The 23300-nt window shown below is 35.4% G+C and overlaps 1 protein-coding gene across 1 annotated transcript in view; it reads right to left on the bottom strand.

Annotated features, from left to right (window-relative positions):
* Positions 1-2977: 2977 nt before the first annotated feature.
* The window catches only part of NDUFS4 (NADH:ubiquinone oxidoreductase subunit S4), a 47598-nt gene continuing 27275 nt past the window's right edge, over positions 2978-23300 (bottom strand). Inside the window, exons 3-5 of the mRNA XM_066988030.1 lie at positions 10052-10224; positions 6454-6527; positions 2978-3188 (exon numbers count right to left, since the gene is read on the bottom strand). Coding sequence (XP_066844131.1) covers positions 3085-3188; positions 6454-6527; positions 10052-10224 — 351 coding nt within the window. The 3' untranslated portion in view covers positions 2978-3084. The remainder of the gene's footprint in view (positions 3189-6453; positions 6528-10051; positions 10225-23300) is intronic.

Genomic DNA, 23300 nt, shown 5'->3' with positions numbered 1-23300 from the left:
GAAAGATAAGCCTTTTTTTTTTTTTCTCAGAAAATTGGTGATACTGTAGAATGATTTGATAAAACTGAGACAGGACTTAGTCAAGTAGCAGATTTCTGCCTCCAGAACTCCTTCACATAACAAATACGCAGAAGTCTGCGTGTAGACTTCTAAACCTTAAAGGTGTAAACCTTAAAGGTGTAAACCTTCAGGTTAGGCCTTGCTATTTTTTTGTGTAAGCCCTTCCATAATAATGGATGCTACTGAACTGCAAAAAAAAGTTCCCAAATCTACACAGCTCAATGCAAAAGTAACACCTATGTAAGGCATCTCTACAATGTTGGCATGCAATCGTCTTGTGATTCTTTAATATTTTGTTTGTTGTTTCTGTTTAAGATTGTAAGATATCTTAGATGCATGCAAATTCCACTGGGTAAATAATGTGCTTTATTTGTTGGGAACTTTAAAGTCTTCTTTCTTCCATGAAGAATTTTGATGCTTCCAGAATTCTCAAACATCGCTACCAGGAAAACATCTGATTAGTTGTATGCAGCACAGCTACATCCACCACCACCAAGATGAATCTCTAACCTCATTCAGCATTTACACTGGACTCCTGAAAATCACTTTAGATTTCCAATGTCAGATCAATGGTTGAGGATACTCAGAAGACTAATTATGGTACCTGCTGTCTTTTGTTTTGATATATTCTGTATTTGTGAACAATTTTACCTGTCATAACACAGGTAAAATCCACATGTGGATAAAAGCTGGTGTTCAACAATGAAGCATTCACTTCTGAAGGAATGTAACTAAAGCTGATCAGATCATCTTGTACAATTTAAGTTTAAGTCTAGTTCTGTAGTACTCTGAGTACTCTGTCACTCTGTATGTTAGTGAAAGGGGAATGAAGTTTAGTATCTAGTGTGTTTTTTTTTAATATATCTAAAATATAATCCCATTGGCACTAATCTTTTGTCTCTTGCAACTGTAGCACTCAATTTTACTCCTATGTTTCAAAAACTATAGCAACAATAATCAACTCTACCAGTGTCAGCATGCTCATTCTCAAGAACCCCTACATCCTAGATCAAAAAAATGCCCAAGTCCTAGGAAAGTGGTCGGAGAAAAAGAAAGGCTTGGCTCAAACCTCACTAAATAACTTCAAGGTGGGGTGCATGTCAGAGAACCATAACGAAGATGTGTGTGAGTATATATATATGTATAGATAGATAAAACAAATGAACAGCAGCAACTTTCTCTACCCTCTTTAAAAAGAAATTTAACAAATGCTCTTTTGAATATTGTCATTATCTTAGCTGAAGAACCAAAAAAACTCTGCTCTATGTGAAACTGTTTCTAGTTACGAGCGGTATGGATTAACATAAAGCAGCTCCATAGATTAGGCTTCCAATAATCATGACAGATATTTAATGTTTGTCAGTCATTACCGTGGACTACGTAACTTCAAAAATCAAGTTGCGCATCTGCTGCATTAGATACTCAAGCACTTTTCTATTTTAATGTTGACAACTATCTCACAAAGCTTGAAGACAATTAAAATAAGATCTTCCTGATCTTCACTTGCAAAACACAAAAGGAAGAAAAAAAAGTCACCGAATAGCCTTTATTATTACTGTCTCATTAGTAAGGACAGCATACTTAGCTTAGCTGAAATACAAAGAGATGCAGTAGATTCTGGACTGTTAAGATTCTAGTTTGGTGCACTTTGGTGTTCCTGGAGGAATGTAGGCTCCACTGCACAATGCAGCATTCAAAATTCAATAGGAAGATGAATTGAAGTAATAGTTCTTGTCTGTGGTAGGAAAACAGCGACATCAGCCAACTGGCTGATTACACTGAAACTGTGTCAAAAACAATGGTTTAAACAAATGTTAGCCAGCATATAGGGCAGCTGGTTAAAACTGAAACAAGTATATAAGCAAATCCAGACAACATAAGGTAGTTTTATGCCTTCTTTTTGCTAACATGCAGTGGATAGCACTTCCACCATTCCTGATCTCCATGTGAAGAGCGCTCAACTGTTTCTTTTGTGAGAGCTGGTTAGGATAAAATTCTAAGTTGCATGTGAACAAGGTGTACCTTTTCCCCGCTTTGTAATAAATTTCTCTGATCTTGTGTTGATACCTCAATTTGTTAAATACAATTTAAAGGAAAAAATAAATAAATCAAAAGCCGCAGACATGTAAGACCAAGGATTCCAAACATAATGTTGTAGATTATTATAATTAATGATTTAATGTCTTGTAACACAGACTGAGTTTAGACTATATATTCAATGTTAAGTCTGAGATGCTATCACGACATCTTTTGTTAGGCAACAGGAAACTTCAATGCATATAAATATGCAACTAGCAATAAAAAAAAGTATAATTATATAATTAGTGTATGCTGATGCTGTGTGAGGCACCTGACACTCTTTGGACTTAATTCGTGAATATTTAACTGGTTTAGTTTCATGCTGGAAGAGCACCACAGAGAAATAATTATAATCTCAGTCTTTTGGACTAAGCCTCCTGTATATTCAACACAAAACCACTGGTTTATATTGAAGTTATTCTATCTTCTTATTCTGGAATAATGTCAGTATTGATTTGAGCAGAAAGGACCTTATATAACATATATTTATAAAGAATTGTGTCAATTATGGTCAAATGTTAATTTTTGTATATCACACTGCTATTCATCCAACAGATTTATCTTGTATATAATGAGAAAAATACACTTCTGTTGAGAGTTTGTACATGCAGAGTTGATACGTTTAAACAAGATATTGAATATAAAATTACCCAGAAAGATAAACCATAATCTTTCCTTAAAGTTGCAGCTGATTTCGAACATTCCTACTGATAGATTCCTAATGCAGCAAATTTTTAGAAGTATGAACACCCCAAATCTCCTCTCCATATAAGGAAGTTTGTAACAGGTTCAATTGGAGACATCAAAAACATTTTAAATAGACATCACAAGATGCATCTGTAGTTTAAAGGTCAAATTTATTAGGAGATTAAGAGATGTATTATACGTGGACTATAAATACAGCACAGCTGACTTTATTCACATTCAGAGACAGCCAATGCCAACTTATTTTGTAGACACCCTTGTTCTTTTGTTCCAAGAAAAGTTTGCACCATAAGACTTGGATTTAGGTTTTGGAACCTTCTTCTCTTCAACGTCATAGTTCCAGCCTGGGGGTTGTGGGGGAAATGGTCAGGGGCAGGGGGGAGAAAAAAAAAAAAAAAGGAATTTTAAATATTCACAGCATATAATATAGAGCAAATGCAACTTAAACCTTTTAACTTTAGTATCTTTTTCTCCAGATAGGCATCCACTAAGTTCTTCCTTTGCAGCTGGCAGCAGAGAATACAGAAGTGCCATGCACGTCATACATGCTTGTTCTCACAATTGAGATATTTCACCATACTGCATACCTCAACTTTCACTACTCCTCCAGAAACCTTGACAGTCATCAGTGAAAAGCTCAACAGGGAACACCAACCATTTCTGTATGCAGCCCTGCAAGTTCACGGCTTCACAAGCTCTATAGCATCTATGTTACTCTATAGCATCACACAGGCACTCTGTGTATGCTGGGACAGGAAATGAAATAGCTAGGACAGAAATAAAGGTGAAGTGACATAAAAAATAGCATACAGGAGACCAATACAGTAACTCTGGGAGTGAATGGAGACATTGGAGACAATGGATATTGGAGAAAAAAAGAAAGGTGGGAGGACCAAAGTAAGGAACAGCAAAAAAAAAAAGTCAACATTAAAAGGGAGTATAATACTTAACCTTTTTACAAGAACTTAAAAAAAATTAGGAGTAAAAGAGAAGGGAATGAAGTGATAGAAGACAAGTAAATTATGTGATAGTTAAGCCAGAGAAATGCTAAAAAAATGTCAGAAAAGAGGAGGTGAAGATATTAGTGTTTATGTAAATCAAAATGCAAATTGGTTGCAGCCTCCAGGTGCCTGGAAAGTTGCCAGGGCAGCACTCAGTATTCCAAAGTTTGGTCTCTTTAACTGCAACATTTCACTCAAAGTTGAAATTCTTGAGTTGAAGCTAGAAGTGGATAAGAATGCAGTTTTAACTGCTACTAATAAGATGATACATTTCTTTAGTTTTAAAACAAAAATTTGATAAAACTGAAAAGGTTTAACATATATCTGAAATTCTTCATTTGTTAAGATATTCACAGAAAACACTCAAAATGCATCTACACATCAAAACATGTTTTTTAAGATACACAAGTTGCCCTGTCACTGTGCCTCAATTTTGTGTATTCACAAATGCCAAAATTTTCTTTGTTTATTAGGTTGAACCAATGTTAATTTCCAAGTTAACTATTCTCCATAAGAAATACTGGAATAGGGGTGAGGTTTTAAAAACATATTCTTTCCATGTGTGAGAACACTGACTTTTGCCTACTATTCTGATTAACAATTTAAGCTTGAGTGAACAGCCAGAACTACATCCAGAGACAGACTGTGGTATTGCAACATTCGGCATAACAACACCTAACTTTGAGGCACTTGGTTGCTGGAAAGGAATCTACAGCCCCAAGTTATTGCTTCATCTTTTTATACACTAGATAGAGAGGCACTGAATACCTCCAAAAGAGATTTGCAACTGCCAGCACAATGACTTGGCCTGCCATAGCTATCCAAAATCCACAAAGTTAGTTACATTTACCTTTGGATTGCAATAGACAGCCATATGTGATAAGGTTTCACACTCTGGTACACGCTCCTTGAGTTAGGAACCGTCAGTTTTTCACAACAAAGAGCAGAGGTCAATTTTATAAAAATATTACAGCGCTGTAAGAGATTATTTTTGCCCATAACGCTGCCATACAAGCTAAGTGGATAGAAAGCAGATTTCACTGCCTGTGGAAGAACATCCTCTGGAAGAACATCCTCATCATGTGATGAAAGGTTACTTTGGAGTAGAAAAACTCTCTGTCCTTGTTACGAAAACTGTATGTTTTTCAACAGTGATGTCAGACAGGGAAAATTTAGGTCTACAGGCTAAACTTTTAATTTCACCCAGTAATGAGCGCTTCCTCCTTGATTCAACTTCAGACCATCCTGAGCAGTCACATTTTGGACAGAGATCTCTCCTGTTACTGTATTCTGTGCTCTTATTCCTGCTAAAGAAGTTGCTTCAGAACGGACAGGCACAAAGACACCTTGCCTGAGGTTCCTCAAGTCATTCAGTGAGAACTGTACCAAAATCATATCCCAATCTTATAAAAAATACCTGCAATATCCAGGATTTGCAGAAGCTAAACATGAGATTTTCAAGGAATTTTGTTAAGCAAAACTTGGGTAATTCTTACTGAAAGGACAGAGAAGTTATCTGTGTTCCCAGACTTCGACGTATTTCAGTAATATCAGTTCAGAAGTTGTACCATTCTAAGTGAGTGCCTACGTTCCTCATTTCTTTCTAAAAGTACATTTGTAAAATTTCTATTTCCAGCTGCATCTGATACTGAAGCTACTACTACAGAAAATATGATGCACATGTCATACATATAATCCTATGCCACCTTAATTTAGCTAACACAGTATCTGCAGAAAATTTTCATATATCTTATGGTAAAATTATGGGTGCAAATTAAGTAAATATTGAACTAATAAATACAAGTCACAGCCTTAGTTTAGTTGGTAAAATTTCTTTGTAGCTTTCTGCACAACGGGGATTCATTACTAATTCAGTGAATGCATAGATTTCCTACACGGAACATATGGAGTATTTAACTTGAATACGCATACCAAAAGGGTAAAATATATCATGTCCAAAGAGATAACATAACTAGCTCATTAACATAATAGCCAGGATTCCGTTTTTTTCTTACAGACTGAATTTCCTAAGAAGCAGCATTAACAATACACAAGTGTAAGTAAAGCAACACTAGATTTCCCATAATTTCTTATTATTTCTTATTATATTCTTATTATTTGCAAAACATTACAGAATACTATTAAAAATGTCACAATAATTTATATATCCAATGCAAATATGATGATCCTATTCATTTCTTAATGAATACAATTTATTTTTCAATACAGTTAAGACCATTAAGTTTAAAAATGATCTAAGAGCAACAGGGAAATTTAATATGCCAGACTTTAAGTAGTGCAAATAAACTGCACTGGTCTGAATGGTTTAGCTTTTTAACTGTAAAAGTTAATGGATTCCTCTTTTTATGGGTGCATAGTAGAAATCAACCAACAACTTCATACAATTTGGTCTGATCAAGAAATTTTACTTCTTAATTACCCCAGACTAAATATAGATGCAAGCTGCACACCACTGGAAAAACTGCTGAAGAAGCTTTTTGCCCCATGTGCGTTATTCCTGGCTTTAAGTCAGTGCTACTAATTCGTCACATTAACCAGGACTAAGCATCAAGCTGAATCTATCATACTTCATAAATGTAATACGCACCGTTTTTTTCAGCAAAGGCAATGGCATCTTCTTTAGTAGCGAAAGTAAGAACCATGTTAGATAAAGGATCAGCTCTGTAAGAAATCAGATGACAAACTCTAAGAACATTTGAAATAAAAAATAATTGTATCTGTGTCTGTGCTAGCCAAAAGCTGTATTACACAAGTCATTGTAGTACACCACCTCAAAAGCAGCCTGAATTTCAGCCATTCAAAATCCCTAACATTTTTAATTAGTTCCAAGATTAACATTTACATTGTGGAGAATATTGTTTCCACTTTTCAGTTTAAAATTCCCTCCCAACTTTCTGCTGAAATAAATGTTTTAAGTTTTTTTACTCAATAAATATGTCTAACTACCTGCTGAATTTATAATAAATGCACTGCAACAATCTTTTTGATTCTGAAAGCTGTGTGGACACTCTTTTTGGGTGACTGGGAGGATTACGGCAATCTCGAACAATTCATGGAGGCCAGAAGTCTGAGAGTAGCTAATGAGAGAATAATCTTATGCAGAAGAGAGCAGAATTTCAAACTGAACAGAGCAGGAATTAATCAAAGACTGAAAAGATGTGAACAAATTCATAGTTCCGATTTGGCTGAAGTCACATGACCACCAAAAATTGTTCCAGTACATCACTCAGATCTCAGGCCACCAGTGAAAACAAAGTTCAGAAACTCAAACTGCTAGCTAAGTAATTACACAGTGGTTATTTTTAGATTATCAGCTATTCTCAACCACATTTCTGAAAGGAAGCAAATAAGTAAAATGTTTTTTGAAACAAATTAAAATCTCAGTAAAAAACAAACTTCGTTATTTGTTGCTATAAAAGACTAACTTAAAAGCAATGATAAAGTTTTAAAAAAGAAGGACTTTAAAACTAATCCACAGGACTTTTGCAGACATAAGATAGGGGCTGTAGGAGTGCAATGATTGCATAATGCTTCCAAGAGCCAGCCACCACACATGAGCCTGGGAGATAACTGCAAGACAAGACCAAATTGCAACGAACTATTGAAGGAGCTGCCTCTGACTGCTCTCTCTTTGAAGCTATATGGGTAAATGAAGAGAAAAAGCAACCAAAGAAACACTGAACTCTACAATAAAGGACAAAGCCTGTGACTGGCAGAGGGGGAAGGGAAGAGGGGGAATCTAGCTTCCAGCAAAGACAACAATGTAATTTTATCTGATGTACACATGGAAAAATGGAGTTCACTATACATCCAATATATTCCCCAAGAAAAAAAAGAATAACAGGATAAAGGCAGAAATTACACTTTGACATGCCACTGTGATGGGCTTTTTTAAAAACATGTAAAGATTTATCTTACAAAGGCAGTACAGAGAATTAGGGACTATGAATTAGTCCACTGTGTGATCACGCAACCAAGTATATTGCAATATTGTGACAGCTTTTGCTTATTGGTCGTTTCTTCTGTGACTGAGGTTGGAAAAATGTAGTCAACTCACTACTAAGTGGGAAACAAAGAAGTTTAAGTTTGATGTGTAGCGAGGAACTTGTACCTGTTCGGTACTGAAAGTTTACTGAAAAACTTCCAGGATACAGGCAGTTTGGAAATGAGGACTGTGCAGAATTAGTGTGTTCTGCTCTCTGGTAAGATCATCCATCGTACAATTGAAATACAGCTTTTTGATTTCTATTCCTCAATGTGCAATCCATGTATTTAAATTTGAGATAATCTGTGAACAAATGCTAGAGTTCAGAACAGCCAGCAGGATGTCCTACCCATAAGTATTCTTGTAACCAAAGTTCCCAAATTAAAAAAAAAAAGCCATGAATCTATTTTATTCAGATCTACAACTGGATAATTTGCATTGAAAAAACTACAACCAAGAAGAGAAGACAATGAGAAGACAAAAAAAAATAAAAAATGAAATGAGATTGTAAAATCACAGAAATACTGCAAAGACCTACAGTAAGTAAGCGTATGGAGTTCAGAGGAAAGGGGCTCACCAATAATTACATCGCGTTATTCAAAAAAGAATGGGTAAACACAGAATCCTACCCAGAAAAATAATTTGTCTGAAGAAGTTAAAGTCAGCTGAAAACCAAAGGGGAATTGAAGAAAAGTTCAATTCAACCTGAAATATAAAGCTGGTGTTACCGGCACTGGTTACAGTACTCTAATCTGTGCAGGTGTATAAATGGACTGGACACTGGTGGCTACACACTTTGGGGGCTCACAAGACAGGTGGAAAGGTGTATTGCTTGTCATAAGTCTTTAAGTTAATTTAGGCCACTGTGAAACAACCCAGTCATTACTTGCTAAACATAGCGACTACTGGCAGTAGTGGAATCATCCAAGCTGTAAGTGTATTAAAGCATTGAAATCTTACCTTGAAACAGTAATTTTAATATGCTTAAGATGAGATGGTGAAAAAACCCACAAATTGCTTAAGATGAGGTCATTGTTGTATACAAGCTTAAAGTTTTAAAACAGGTATTTTAACAGGATATTTCAATACAATTGATATATTAATTTGTAATTACTATTTCTTTCTCATCTAGTCAACACTTTAGCTTCACTTCCATAATTCCTTTGCAGTTACTACCACCAAGACTTTATAGGTTTTAAGTCTCAATATTTTATGGAAAGCCAAAATAATAGAACGACTTGATTCCGGAGTTATTTTCAACTAATATTTCATAATTTATTTTTTTTTAATCTCAATTTGGTCATAGACTGACTACATCTTTAGGAAAAAAATGCATTCCCAAAATATTTCATAGTTAAGCATTTAGCTTTTTTATCAGAATTTTGTGTTGATTGTAAATGCCAGTATGATTGCAGCCAGACATTTTCAGTACACACTGCATCCTTTCTGAAGTTTGAAAGTTAATTTCCAGTGTTTAATTTTTGTTTACAGATAATAATTAACTTTCCTGATAATGCCTCTACAAAACAGCTTCATAACAAAATTACAGTATCATGATAAAAATTGCTGTCCAGTTTACAGGAATTCTAACCACATTTAACATGTAGGTAGTACATTTAGAAAAAAAAATTAACTACATCTAAGTTATACTTACATCTCTAAATTATAGCATTACTCTTTTTCTAGATTTTGGTGCATTTAAGATTTTTTACTACTCCTAATAGCAACATTGAAACAAACTCATTTTTTAAACTGTTTGTTAAAAATTAACTGTAGCTCCTCATTTCAGATCGTCACGGTATTTATATAACTTTGTAAAAAAAATTAGAGAAGCTAGGTATCACTAGTTTATATTTAAACAAATTTTAAATTTGGCATGCAACTGACAGTTGAGAAGGGATTCGCTGTTTCAGGTACCTAATAGCCTTCTCTTCTTGATGCTGGCATACAGTAATATCACCACAAATGTCATAGTTGAAATTTCTGTTTAACACTTACCAAACTCTTCCAGATGATTTCGTGAGCTAAAATCTGTTTTTACACAATCATTAATCATATGACTAACAAACTCAACCACTGTAAGTAGTGTTAAAACACTAATAGATTTACAGGTAGGAAAACAATTTCAGACTTAAAATTTACATGACTAGTAAGAGCCAAATATAGAAGAAAAGTATCTCAAAATTCAGTAACTACTCACGTAGATGCCCAACCCATTAGAGGGTTCTCCCAGCGCTCCCTGTTATCAAATTCCATCTTCCATTTCTTCGTGTTGTTAACTCCCGCCTGCATCGCATTACGTGCCGGAACAAAAATGTGAACTTTCCTGGTTTTGATGTGCTCATCTGGAACACCAGTTAAAGAAGTGATATCCTGTGAAAAATACAATTGGACTTGTTAAAAAAGAATTCACATAAAAGACAGACTTCTAAAATAATATTCCTTACGCTTTTTACACAATTTCTTCTTCTTTTTTTTTTATTACAATAAGAGAAGTTTTGCAGAAATGTATGAGTCTAGCTTTATAAAGCTGAAGCAGATTCACAATGGGACAGCTCTCATCCTACTTCCCGTGGCTGAATTAGATTTAACATGGATCAGCTACCTGAACCTGCTCATCTCCCAGCTATACAACTGATAGTGCCAGACGATAGGCAGGAGATATTCCCTCCAACTCTCAGACTGCAGCTGTGAAGGCAGGACTGCTCCAACTTGTACCGGCTAAAGCACCCATGGAAATATATCGTGAACTCTTCTTTCCCCCTTAAACAAAGAATTAGAGCATAGACTGAAGCATCAACAACTCTGGAAATTTTACATAAACATTAGGAACCTACACCTAATACAAACAGATCTATTCACCAAGATCCTGGTCAGCCATCTATCTGATGTAGTATAAATGCTTTCACCTGGGCTTAAGTTTGCATATATATATATAATCAAGAGGCACCAACATCCACAACGAATGAAAAAGGTATGCTTAGTATGAAGGAAGAAACAGAAGTTATCTTTTCCACAATAATCTATTCACTGTAGAGTAGGTTACCAGAACTCAGCTCTCTTACTTCTCTAACCATTCATTATTACATAAAGTTGACCTCTCCTCTTTGAAAAATCAGGCCAAGTGCGTTGCAAGCTCTGAATATCTGCTTTGAGAGTCACATCGTCTCGAGACTACTAGTTGATATCCAAGATCAAAAGAGGAACAAAATTTCACATACATCAGGGCTCTTCAGCTGACTTACTTACCCCCTCTCAGAGTGCAGACCTATTTTTTTTTCACTCTAATTCAACATATGCAGATTATAAGGCTACCTAATTTAGCACTATTCATTCTAGACCAACAGTAGGGACTCAATCTTTTAGGATGAGTAATAACAACACTGCACAACCAGTGGTGTCAGTTTGAGTACATGTCTTTTAAACAGGTATTATACAGTAATTTGACATTTTTTAAAGGGATGTTCTTCACTTATTTGCACCATTTGACACTGGTAACGCTCATAGGTATTTTTGTGAAGGATAAAAGTATTTAGGAGATTCCAGCCTTCACAAAAATGGCTTATAATGTGTTATATTGCCAGAAGTAGGATGCCCTCCTCAACTAAGGTTTGGCTTGTAAGCTTTCTACAAACAAACCTAACAAAGATAAAAACTGAAGGATCACAAAAAACAGCCTAAAAAATATATTTTTTTATGTTGAAGCTGACTTCAACACCGAATAAGAAGGAAAAACCTCACTAGAATTGCTACAAAAAAATTACTCTCAGTAGCATCTGATAAAGTGAACTTTCTCTTTAAAAACTAAACAGTAATTACATAAAATTAACCTGTCAGTTCACCCTAGTACAGTAAAGAGAGTGAAATCAAACATCAAATCCTGAACTGCTCCTGTTCCTTACATACTTAAAAGGCCAGTGGGAGCTCCTTGGTCTCCCTCCCTCCCCTCCTCTCTCCAAGAACAAGCTGTAAAGTGGTTAAAGTCCAAAAAAGACTAGCAGAAATCTGGGCATATTGAATTCATCACACCAGCAGTGGCATGAATTGAATGAAAAGGCAAACAAGTTTAGACAAAATACTGTGGCTTTACATGTCTCTAGCTACTAACTTTATGGGATTTTGTTTTGTGGCAAACTTAAAAGCTCTTGGTGCTGTCACCAGATAATCCTTTGAAATATGGCAAGTATCATTTTTTGTTTTACTTCAGAAAATAGTCTTTGGGAGATCACTCCCTCAAAACTGCAGCAGGGAGCATGTTTAAAGCATTTGACTTGTATTTGCAATTAGAACAGAAGGCGACACAAACAAACATGCAAACTGATTTTCCAAATTTAAAATTTTCTACCCAGACTACCAAAAGGCAACTGTCAAAATATCTTAACAATTCCATTATAAATGATTTCATTAGGATCAAGTAATGTTTATTTTTAAAATGAGTCTAGCAATGATATGAAAAAGAAAGACTACCAATTACTGAACTGTTGCAACACACAAGAAACACCTCCTGACAGACTGGCATTTCTGACTGCTGAAGCTTGAACCACAGTTTCAGAAGGAAATAGCTTCAAGTCTTCTTATTTGAGCTGGCAAACTGCTTTGTTTAATCAAATTTTTTTTTACATGCAGTAAAAGTTTGGTGGGACTTCAATGCCTTTTATATCATGCCTCCAAGCTTGCCTTTTAGAGACCTGGACAAGTGTATTATTCTTTACATCTGTATTTTAACAAACATGTTTCTATTGAGAAAATATTTCCCCAATATTTCATTTTCCCTTCTGAAATAATCTGGATCCTGCTACACTGATAGATTCTGGTTTAGTTAGCAATCAAATACCTCTAAATTTGCAAGCTTGAAAATAGCACATCTTTTTTTTTTTTTTTTAATTATTATTTTTAACTCAACAACTTGTATGTCCATTATGAATTTTATGCTTCGGATTTACAGGTTTGTGAATTACTTCTGAATTCTCTGTGATTAAATACTATACTAACTAGCATTATAGACATATTACATTTTCTCTTTTGAAGCCTCCACACCAGAAAACCATAAAAACACTATGTATTAGTGCGTACAGAACACTATTTAAAAAAACATTATTAAAAACCAGCAAATGCTATATATATGAGGTAACTGTGGTAAAGAAATGCCTAGACTTGTTCATCTGGATGAAAACAAAACCAATAACCCAGACAAATCCTAAACTCCTTCAAGCCATGTTTTTTTGGGAACTTGTTTGGCTCTAAATCAAAGTTATTTTACTAATAATATAGGATTCATCCCATAAAAAATCTTTTCAAGGTGAAAACTAAAACCTGCCTACTTTCAAAAACTGAAATATCTACATGATGTTGCTAGCTCTTCACACTTTGATTCATTATCGCTAAAGCTTCCATGCCTTCTGGGAATCTAGCAATTGTTTATTGATATCTTCCCCATTTTAAAGCTGGCAATTGAACAGACAGTTGTTAGGACAATGAGTTTCTGGTTTCTGAAGCCCAAGTTGTCCTGACATAAAATCACTGTTTTTGCTTGCTGTAGACATGTAAGGTACTGTAGCATAGCTGAGCTGTTGCCAAAGATATGGAATAAAAAGGCTTGGCATCTATCACATACTTGACACCTAAAGAGCACAGAAGCTCTAAAATTCCTATTCCCTGTAGGCGCACTCTTAGTCTAGACAAACTGATTTCTCACACTTTTAAAATGCATTACAACACTCTATTGTGATCATTTCATCCACACAGCTCCAGCTAGTGACAGAAGAACCTGTCCTTTAAGCGACATTTCAATGGGCTAAAGCTCCCGCTCCAAGATTCCATTAAAACAATATAATACTTGAAAAGAACTGTGCTGCACTGGGTTGAACTCTCTACTGTGTCTTCAGAGCTTTGTTCTGAGTTCAAGTTTTCATTGAAACTACCTGTGAACCAACTTTCCAAAACAATGATGTTTTTGACAGCTAGTTTCACACTACTATCTTTTCCTTTTTAAGTGTTCTTTACTGAATTTTGCTCTATTAGCATATAAAAATATTAGTGAGGTGTTCAGCATTACAAATTCTAAATAATAAGGTGATAACATAAAAGACTTGGGATTTGAACTGTATAACTTTGCAGTACTAAAAATTAACAATTCTGCTTCATGTTTTTAATGCATGCTACCATCTAAAAGATGAATTCTGACCGTTTCGTTTTTGGATTATTTATCTACACACTGTTTTTTTTTTTTTAACAGTAACTTCAATTTTTTTTTAATAACCATTTGTGGCAATTTTGTTCTTGAAATAAGCTCAGAGAGACAAAACATTTATTTAAGCAGCAGAAATAACATCAAACTGCTTACAAACCAAGAGGAGTTTGTGTCTTTATTACAACTTACACTACTTAAGAACACTTGTCATGGTGGAAAGGCTGGTAAAACTGTCCTGGAAGGAGTAATAAAAATGATGAAAGTGCTATACAGGGGGGAGAAAAACTCATGCACAGGCAGAGAGTCAACGAAAGCAGGATTCAGCATAAAAATAACTTTTAAAGGAAAGGAAAATTTCTTTAAGTGCTCCACTAATAACACAAACTCCAAAGACGACAAGGAACTGAACTCTGTAATTCAAGGCAAACAGAGAAACGACAGAAAATCTCTCTGAAAATAAGTATTTTTGAATGGATGAGTCAGGTGTTCGCAAAGGTATCATATTTCAGCTCTGACATTTCTCCCCATGCATAGGCAAAAACTGTACATAACTGCTATCAACTATACTGTTTAGCATCACCCTCTTTTTTTTTTTTTTTTTTTTTAAATAAAGGAAACAGGGAACAAGCAATGGGAAGTTGATGTCAAAACACAGAAAAACCTCCCAGCAAGCTTCCCGCAACCACCCAGGATTTAGAGTCTTGCTAGCCGCTCTCTTTTCAATACGAGAATTTCACACATTTCAATGACCATTATGACTTCAAAGAATCAAATTTTCATCATTGTCCGTCATCTGCCAGTTGATTTGTATAAAGGAGTTCTTCTGCATGCACTCCGGACAAAGGGCTCCTTACTTTCGTGGCTATATATCAAGTTTAAAAGTTCTGTTTGTGACAGTTGTGTCTGTGGTAAATTAGGGTAACACTGAAGGAGTGCAGCTGCTCGGCAGGAACCTCCTTTTTGGCATCATTTCACTTAAATAAAAACTGAATAATTAGCTTCTGCCTTTATTAAACCGCAAAAATGCCACTGGCCTTAGTAATTACTTCCGGTTGCCCCACCTACTTAACCTCAAGAGTTTACACTTGTTAGAAAGGAGGGAAAGAAGTTTTCTGTACTTTACAGGAGTTCACAGCAGCTTGCTTACTTCCCCACCCCCAACCTGTTTTACCAGCCTAAGTTCATGAAGTTTTGCTATAAATTCCCGTTTCACATCGCAATACACTTTCTGTATGAGCTGCTGTTTCAAAGCATGGACCGGCTTGCACAATACCCATCAAATAGCAGCTGTGAAAGAGGCTTTTTATTTGGTGGGCTCAGCTGCTTAGGCTGGAAGTCAGGATGAGGATATTTACATTTCTACATTTCACTACAGTGTTTTTGAAATACGTGCAAGAGAACAAAGTCTACTATGCAAATTGTGAATGGAAAAATGGAGCAGAATGAACTCAACATGGTCAGACAACATTTATCTAACAGCTACAGACATAACAAGGGAAAAAAGCGTATTTGCCCTTAGGAAAGTCTGTATCACACAGAATACTGTTTTCTTTCAGGCTTCACAATCTTTTTGCATTATCACAGTAATCTGTGAACAACGTGTGTTACCCATACTATGTTCTCCCATCTAACTGCGCTGCAGAACATTAATAAAAAAGTTGAAAAGCAGGGAAAGAACCACATTAAAACAAACAGAAAACCAAATACTGTAAACATGAGATAGGATTCAATAATAATAATGATGGCAAGAAAGCTTTTATTTAAAGAAAATCTCTTTACATAGACAGTTTTGCAGAAAACACTGAAGAGAAACTGGGTGTAGAGAGAAGGATATGCCAAGAAGCGGGTCTAACAGAAGCAGAAATTGTCACACTGCTGGAATCATCGTAAGCTCATTTAATACTTTTAAATCTACACACTGCCACTATGGAAAGGAGGAGTCAGTTTCCAAAACAGTTCCATAGGCAATGGGACTTCTGCAAATCCCATGTGCTCTGTACAAATTTGAATGGGACTTCACAGCAATAAGTAGAAAACTTCCTCCTCACCAACCCATCTTTCAATTCTTGAAGCACTTTATTTATAAGCTGTTACATTCCCAAACTGTGTATTCACATTTGTGTCCTGCCAGAGTAACAGAAAAATTCTATTTATAGACGTGATTAATGCTAAAATTTACGTAAAAAGCTGCTGAGTTGTGCTTTTGTGAGTTTAAACCATAATGCTCAAAATAAGGACAGAAATATGAGATTTGGCATCTACTGGTACACTGAAAAACCTCAAAGCAGAGAGGAATTTTTCTTGACAAACCATAATGCATGACAAAAATGCAGAAAATACTTACCATTCAGCCTGTACTTTTTTGATGGACAGGTAAACAACATTTTAGAAACTTAAAAATAAAGTATTCAAAACAAAGTCCCATTTTCAGCATAGACAGATATTTCATGCTTAGTATAGGTTTTTCGGCCAAGAAAGAATCAAAGGGCAAGACAAAAGCTATTATTTAATTATTAAGAACGCCTTTTTTCCTGTAACAGTACCTCCTAGTTTTACAAATATTGTCTGAGTAAATGTCATGAAATTAAAGAAACGAGGAATCAAGTATCTGATTTTACATTTCACAGTTAGTCTGTAACATATACGACTGTAATTAAGAAAATCATTATTAAATAGAGGGAGTACAGGTGACCAGGGAAGGAAAAATGGAAAAGAATATATTTTTATGAAATATATTGATATTGCTACTGCTAGCCCTCTAAGAGACTTCAGTGTGTCACGACATTCTTTAGACTAAGGAAATTATAAACCGCGTGCTTATCTTTAATGAGGTAGAAAAAAGCCTCTGAGTTATTTATAGCATATCTTGTAAACTACTTTTTCTTACAACAAAGTAAGATTTAGATAGCACATATTACCTAGAACTCATTCAAAGCACATGTAAAAGCAAACCTTACACTTCCACACACACAGATGGCTGGCTCTTTTACTGTCATTACCTGTAAGGCATTTAAAAATACATGTGTTTCTACAGTCACTCCTCAGATTAATATAAGAGCAAAAAATAAGAGAACAGTGGAGTTTTTAGACCATAAACCTTCAAACAAAGGAGAGGCACTTTTAGTTTACCTGCATTTAAAAAAGCTTCCAGTGTATAAGAAGTAGTTTTGATAATGGACAGCCAAATCCCCAGTCAGCAGCTCAGTGACATTAGGAATAATTTCTGTACTTTTTGTGTGTTTCTGATGCTATTTTAGTGAAGTCCTTATTTTAACATTCATTAGAAGTTACCTGTACTTATGTGTATGTATTTACAAAATAAATCATACACATATGACCTAAGTATATTTCATAAAGTTACCGTTTTCTAGAAATTCTGTCACAAATGAGAAAATGAACAGTTCTGACTTGCTCTGGGCCCATCTGAAAACCCTACAAAACCTCACATTAAGAAATTTTCCAAATAAGGCCCTGGTAGAGCCCCCCGATACTGACACCGCTTGTTTTATCATCTCCAGCCTTTGGAGGGGACAGGGTCTATCTAATATGCGTAAGATGTGTGGTCAGTGTGCCTTCTCCAGATTTGTGGAAAAGCTCCACAGTTCAAGCTGCAAAAGACTCGAGGGAACACAGCATTCAGAGGCTGACAGTGAACTGGGACACTACTTACGTATAAGCTGTGCAATTGCTGCAGTGAAGCAGAACACCTGTGCTTTTATTGAGACAATTCATAATCTAGACAGCAAAGACCTGAGCTGTTGAGTTCAAATTTGGATGCATGACCAAATTTTAAGACTTGATAACTCTAGTAAGACTTCTTATGATGAAGTTGTAAGTAACATCATCACTACAGTATATGAAACAGCTACTGTGGATTCAGTCTAATTAGCCATTAATCTCCCTAAGCCAGTAGCTACAGCACAGAATGCTACAATATTTTTAAAGAACTCCACTATTGTGCATTCCAGTGTTCTTTCCCTTTCACCTCCCAACTACCTATTTATTCTGTCCTTAGTGGTAATTGTGGAACACTGTTTAACTTGAAGGGTTAAAATTTTACAAGCTATTTAGGCTTTTATTAAAAAAATATCTTCATCAAAGTGGGGGATGGGGGAGCAAAAAGTAGCATTTTCAAGTTTAATTTGACAATACTGTCACAGTAGTGCATGGTCTGCTACTAAGAACAATATCCTGAAATCCTGAGTTCATGTAAACCGATGCCTGCCTCCATTGTGATGCATGTTCTCTATTCTCTACATCTCCTTTATAATTAAAGTGATTTCTGTAACAGATCTTTGTCACAAAGTAGCAAGTGGTATGAGGCACACGGGAGAAAAACAGCAAGCACAAAACCCCAATCAAGAAATGCAAATTTAGAGGAAGATCACTGCCGGCGCATGCTTTTTAGAAGAGAAGTTGCACTTAAGAAGTTACAAGGAAGCGAGACTGTTAAAAGCTGTCCCTTACCCTAATGCAAGATGCAATGCTTCTATGTAATATGCATGGACTTAAAAGCGGGTGCTAAATAGTGTACACGATTTCCATACACAGCAGGTAGTGAAGCAAGAAAAGAAGAGACACAGTTACCCTCCTTAAAGAGATGCACAATAGAGAACTGTTATGCAGTGTTAGCATACTGAAGGTCTATCCAGCAGGGATGCTGCGGCTATTAGCTTAAATGTTCACTGTATTTTGTTAATTAGTGCACACAGCTTTTAAGCCTTCGATGTGTTTTAGGAGGATCTTTTCTAACAGTAACACATTCATTATTCCCTGGTAGGTTCATGAGGCCTCAACTGGTTAATCACAATCCATAAATACATGGCTGAATTCCACTGGACAAAAGCTATTTCTTTAAATTTACCTATATGGCTAAAATGGAAGCTTTCTACAATCTCTCTGTAAAAAGCAGAATCACAAATAGAATGTATTAGTATTATTTTACAAGCTGTTTTTAGCTTGCTCTATCTAGAAGTTTGTCACTGTAATTTGTGCTTTGGCTTTTATATACCTGGCCTTAAAGGTTACTTACAGGACAGAAATCATGGTCTTGTACATTCTAATACAATAGAGAAACCTGTCATGAAGATAAAAAACTAGGTATTCAAATTCAGTAATTCAACTTGATCCACTACAGCTTTCCTTTTCAGTTTTCTATTACTGTGGGAAAAAAAATCAAAGGAGACTACAATGCACTATTATGTTTACTAAACAGTGATAAAATAGTAAGAAATTGTTTTGGAAACAGACATTACAGAAGATGATATGCAACTTCTGACTTATCAGACAGCTAGAATTATTTGACCCAAGAATGCTTTCAAATGGAGTAGGCATGGTGGCAAAAATGTGGTCACTTACGAAAGAATAAAAATCAGAAGAATACAGAATAAAACTATATTTAAATAAGTTGTGCCTGGTTAACATGTTACTCGATGAAACCTTTCAAATATATGATTGATGATGGTGATGTTGGCCTATATAGAAAATGTTATCTATTTTTTCACATAAATATTTCATAACATATATAAAATGAGTCTGTAAAGGAAAAATTATCCAATTTTCATACGTTGGTAACAGGAATTGCTCTTCATATCCCCCCCCCTTTTTTTTTTTTTATCATTTGTGACATAATTATAACATCTCAAAAAAAATACTGCATTCATTCAGTATGCCTTTGTCAGTGTTTTTTCAGTCAGCACTTGGTACAAATTCATAATAGCTCATGCTCTTCCCATTTCTTAACGTAGTGTTCAAGCTCATAGTTAACAGGATGGAAGTTATTTCCCCATCAAGCAAAGATTTTCCTTTACACACAAAAAAATAAATGGATAGGCTTTATGGAATGAATAGCACTGAGTATGTCAAGACCAAACAAGAGATTGAGAACTTCCCTACAGTGCATGCAAGACTTCACAAGACAAGAACTAAAAAACTCTGTGGTCTGAATATCAGTTGCTCTCTCCATGGTCCATGTCCTCACTTAACACAGTTTAACATTCCTGATTTGAGAAAGCAACTCCTAAAGTAATTCAAAGGCACACAACAAGCTGTCAAGAACTGGAAGAACATCAGTTTCCATTTCACCATTGATCATCTGAGTAGAAATGGGTAGTAGTTAAAAAGCACCAAGCTCTTCTGCAGCATGCCCAATCTTATGGGATTACTGGGCTGCAACTTTCCCTTCCAGACAAGGAAAGCTTCTTCTTTCTGACTAATAAAACAATTCAGCTAGAACTTCAAGACTAGAAACCGCTTTCAAGTCTGTACACAGAATTTTCTCAGAGAGTAAGCAGAATGTGTGTCTTATCTATCTAAATTTGGATTTACTACACAAATGAGGAAAGAGACATTTTAGTGGACAGAAAAACAAGGTCTCTACAAGGACTTGTTTATTCACTATTCCTCACAAGACAAAAAGAATTCACGTAATCTACAGAAATATTCAATAACAGGGGATACTAACTAAGCATTCTAGACAAGGCCAGGGTAACGGCATTGTTTATGAGAACATGAAAATATGACCTAGTCTTTAAAAAGCAAAACTACTAAACAAAACAGCTCCAAAACTGAAGTTACTTCTTACTCCTCTTGATTACTAGACTGTATCAACAGCTTACTTTTATTCTTTCTCGCAGATTAGAAACACTGCTTGCATATTTAGACTTACAAAACCAAACAAGTATTTGCATGTTGAATAACCCCTTGGAAACCAGACAAACTAAACATGATATACTCCTTTTATTTTTCTGAACAGCCATTGTAGCAAGCACTTCAGAACGAGTATTCCTTGATAGAAAATAAAATACTGTGTAATGAAACAAAACAATCTCCTGCATACTCTTCAAGCAGACATATTCTTTGACCCAGTGCTCCCAGACTAAAGCCTTGAAATTTTTGCACAAGAATGCTGCATGAAGGAAGTCCAGACAAAACAGACACTCGAGATGTTAGGAGGTTGTGTAAGCTCAATCTCAGTCACTCCTCCTTCCAATACCCAGCAGAGACAGCACTACCATCCACCAGAAGAAAAGGCTCTCAGAAGAAGAAATCCAAATCATTTACCCTATCCTAAAACTAAACAAACCTATACAGGGATAAGGGTGCAACTGCAGCTCATTGATAAAACTATGCAGCACTTCACACTGGGTTCAAGGCCATGTGCAAAATGTAAAGTTTTCTGTATTTAAAAATATATATATATACATCCTAAGCTTCGGTTTATTTAAAAGCTCTTATAAGAGGCTAAATGTGAGGACAATTTATGTAGTTTCTATAACCGTTCAGAGGTAACAGGAGGCTTCTTCATCTTGTGGAGTAACTTGTTGCCTGCAGACATTCTTACAGAAAGCTGTCTATCAGTATTCAGCCAACCAGGTTTTCCAAACCATTGCAAGCTTCATCAAACTACAATTGCTTACAAAAACAAGTTGTAGCAAGCCGTACAGGCTGAACTAAGATAGGATATTCCAATTACTTAATTACAAATATACTGAATTAGCACTGCTGAAAATGTGTAAATGGCTAGATAATCTGTAGCTCCACACACACACCCTACACCTGAGCTTGTACTGTACTATAGACCAAATGCAACTACCAGTCAAAACTACAAAAGAAACTGACATGTCATTTAAACCGAGTATCACTGTTTAGAAATAAACAGTGCTCTGGTAGACAGACCAGCACGGTGTACGTGAAGTGAGAAAGATTATCACCATTCCCCAAACCATTAAAACCTTTAAATATTAAACATCATATCAACAGCTTGACAAAATCATCCAAGACAGTCTTTTTCTCCCCAGGGCAGAATTTGTTAATCTTCACTGAAGAAAAAAAGGAAATAGAAAAATGTTTTTAAAGATTACGTTTTCCAGTAAAAAATGCACGCACACAAACTATTAGTCATTCTAAAAAGAGTAAAGGTGTTTAAGTATTTAACTTAGCCTAAGTCCACACTTAAATTAGACAAAATTCAAGTAGATGGATATGTATTTTTACTTGCAAACACTTAAAGTTTTGAATATTTCATTTATATTGAAAAAATTCATTTAATTTTGAAGTACTTCTAGAACGTGACTTAATATCTTAAACATCTTCTGCACTGGCAACATTCAAGTTTGACACATTCAAGTGTCAAACATCACAGCTACAGATGACTAAATGTAATCTAAACACAAAGCATTGAATATGAAGTGAAACAAGACAAAACACACTGCACTAAACATTTTCTATACCAGCACCAAACCATTTTTCATCTATCCTGAATCCTGAGTACAATACAGAATTCAAATAACCTGGCCACCTGCTTATGTGACACAACTGTGATGGAATAAAGTACCTCTTCAAGCCACGGGACATACAAAAGGCCATTTTGGCCAAAGTATAAGGCACACAACATTTTTTGAAGTTACGTTCCTCATCTAAAGAGGAACGCTATCCTAAACTGAATTCTTTATGGTAACCAGTTGAATAAATATTGCAGTTAGAGTGCATTAAATGAAGAAAAGATTATTCTAAATTCTTTCATCCTGTTAAAATGCTTTATGAACAGCTTGAACTAACCCTCAAGGAATCACCCACAAGGGGTTAACAGAATTTTGAAAAACCAAAACATAGAACATCCATGATATCCTTATTATCTAACACAGTGGTAATGCTTGGAGAATTCTTGGCTGAATAGTAGTTTCAAGAAAAGGAAATCTAGTAAGCCTGTCTTTAATAAATGGATGCTTTGCCAAGTATTTCTTTTCACTGAGTTGCAAAAACAGCTCCTATAAGCAGTCTTCAAACGCAATGTCTCACTGTCTTGCACGTAACTTTATGACACATTACTGCCTTGTTTTTCGAAGTGCAGTATATTATATATTCTCGGTTCTTGGGAAAGGCTGATAGGAACAATCACACTTCAAAAAGCATGTTAAAGCTTGATTTACTGTGTCCTTTGTTTCACAGCACTGTAGACTATCAGATTGATATCCAAATAAGTTTCATCATTCCAGGCTATTTTTCACTTGTTTGTATATTTTATTTTGAGCTGCAGTATTATCCCTGTTTATTATAATATACATACAGTCCACACTTCACTCTTCAAACTGAGATCATACAATTTCACTACATCCCAAGCCTCGCCAAAACTGGGATTTGGATGAAGGTGAACAACTATGACACAATCCTGAAAACACCGTGTGATGTTTGCTAATATTGCAGTCTTGTAGAAAAAATGGACTGGAGTATTTCCTCAACTAGTTATTGAAAGTCCATG

This window comes from Anser cygnoides, chromosome Z (genome assembly GCF_040182565.1).
Source record: "Anser cygnoides isolate HZ-2024a breed goose chromosome Z, Taihu_goose_T2T_genome, whole genome shotgun sequence".
NCBI classification, from domain to species: domain Eukaryota; kingdom Metazoa; phylum Chordata; class Aves; order Anseriformes; family Anatidae; genus Anser; species Anser cygnoides.
Note: the sequence above shows the minus strand (reverse complement) of the source record. Positions and strands in the feature narration are given on the sequence as shown.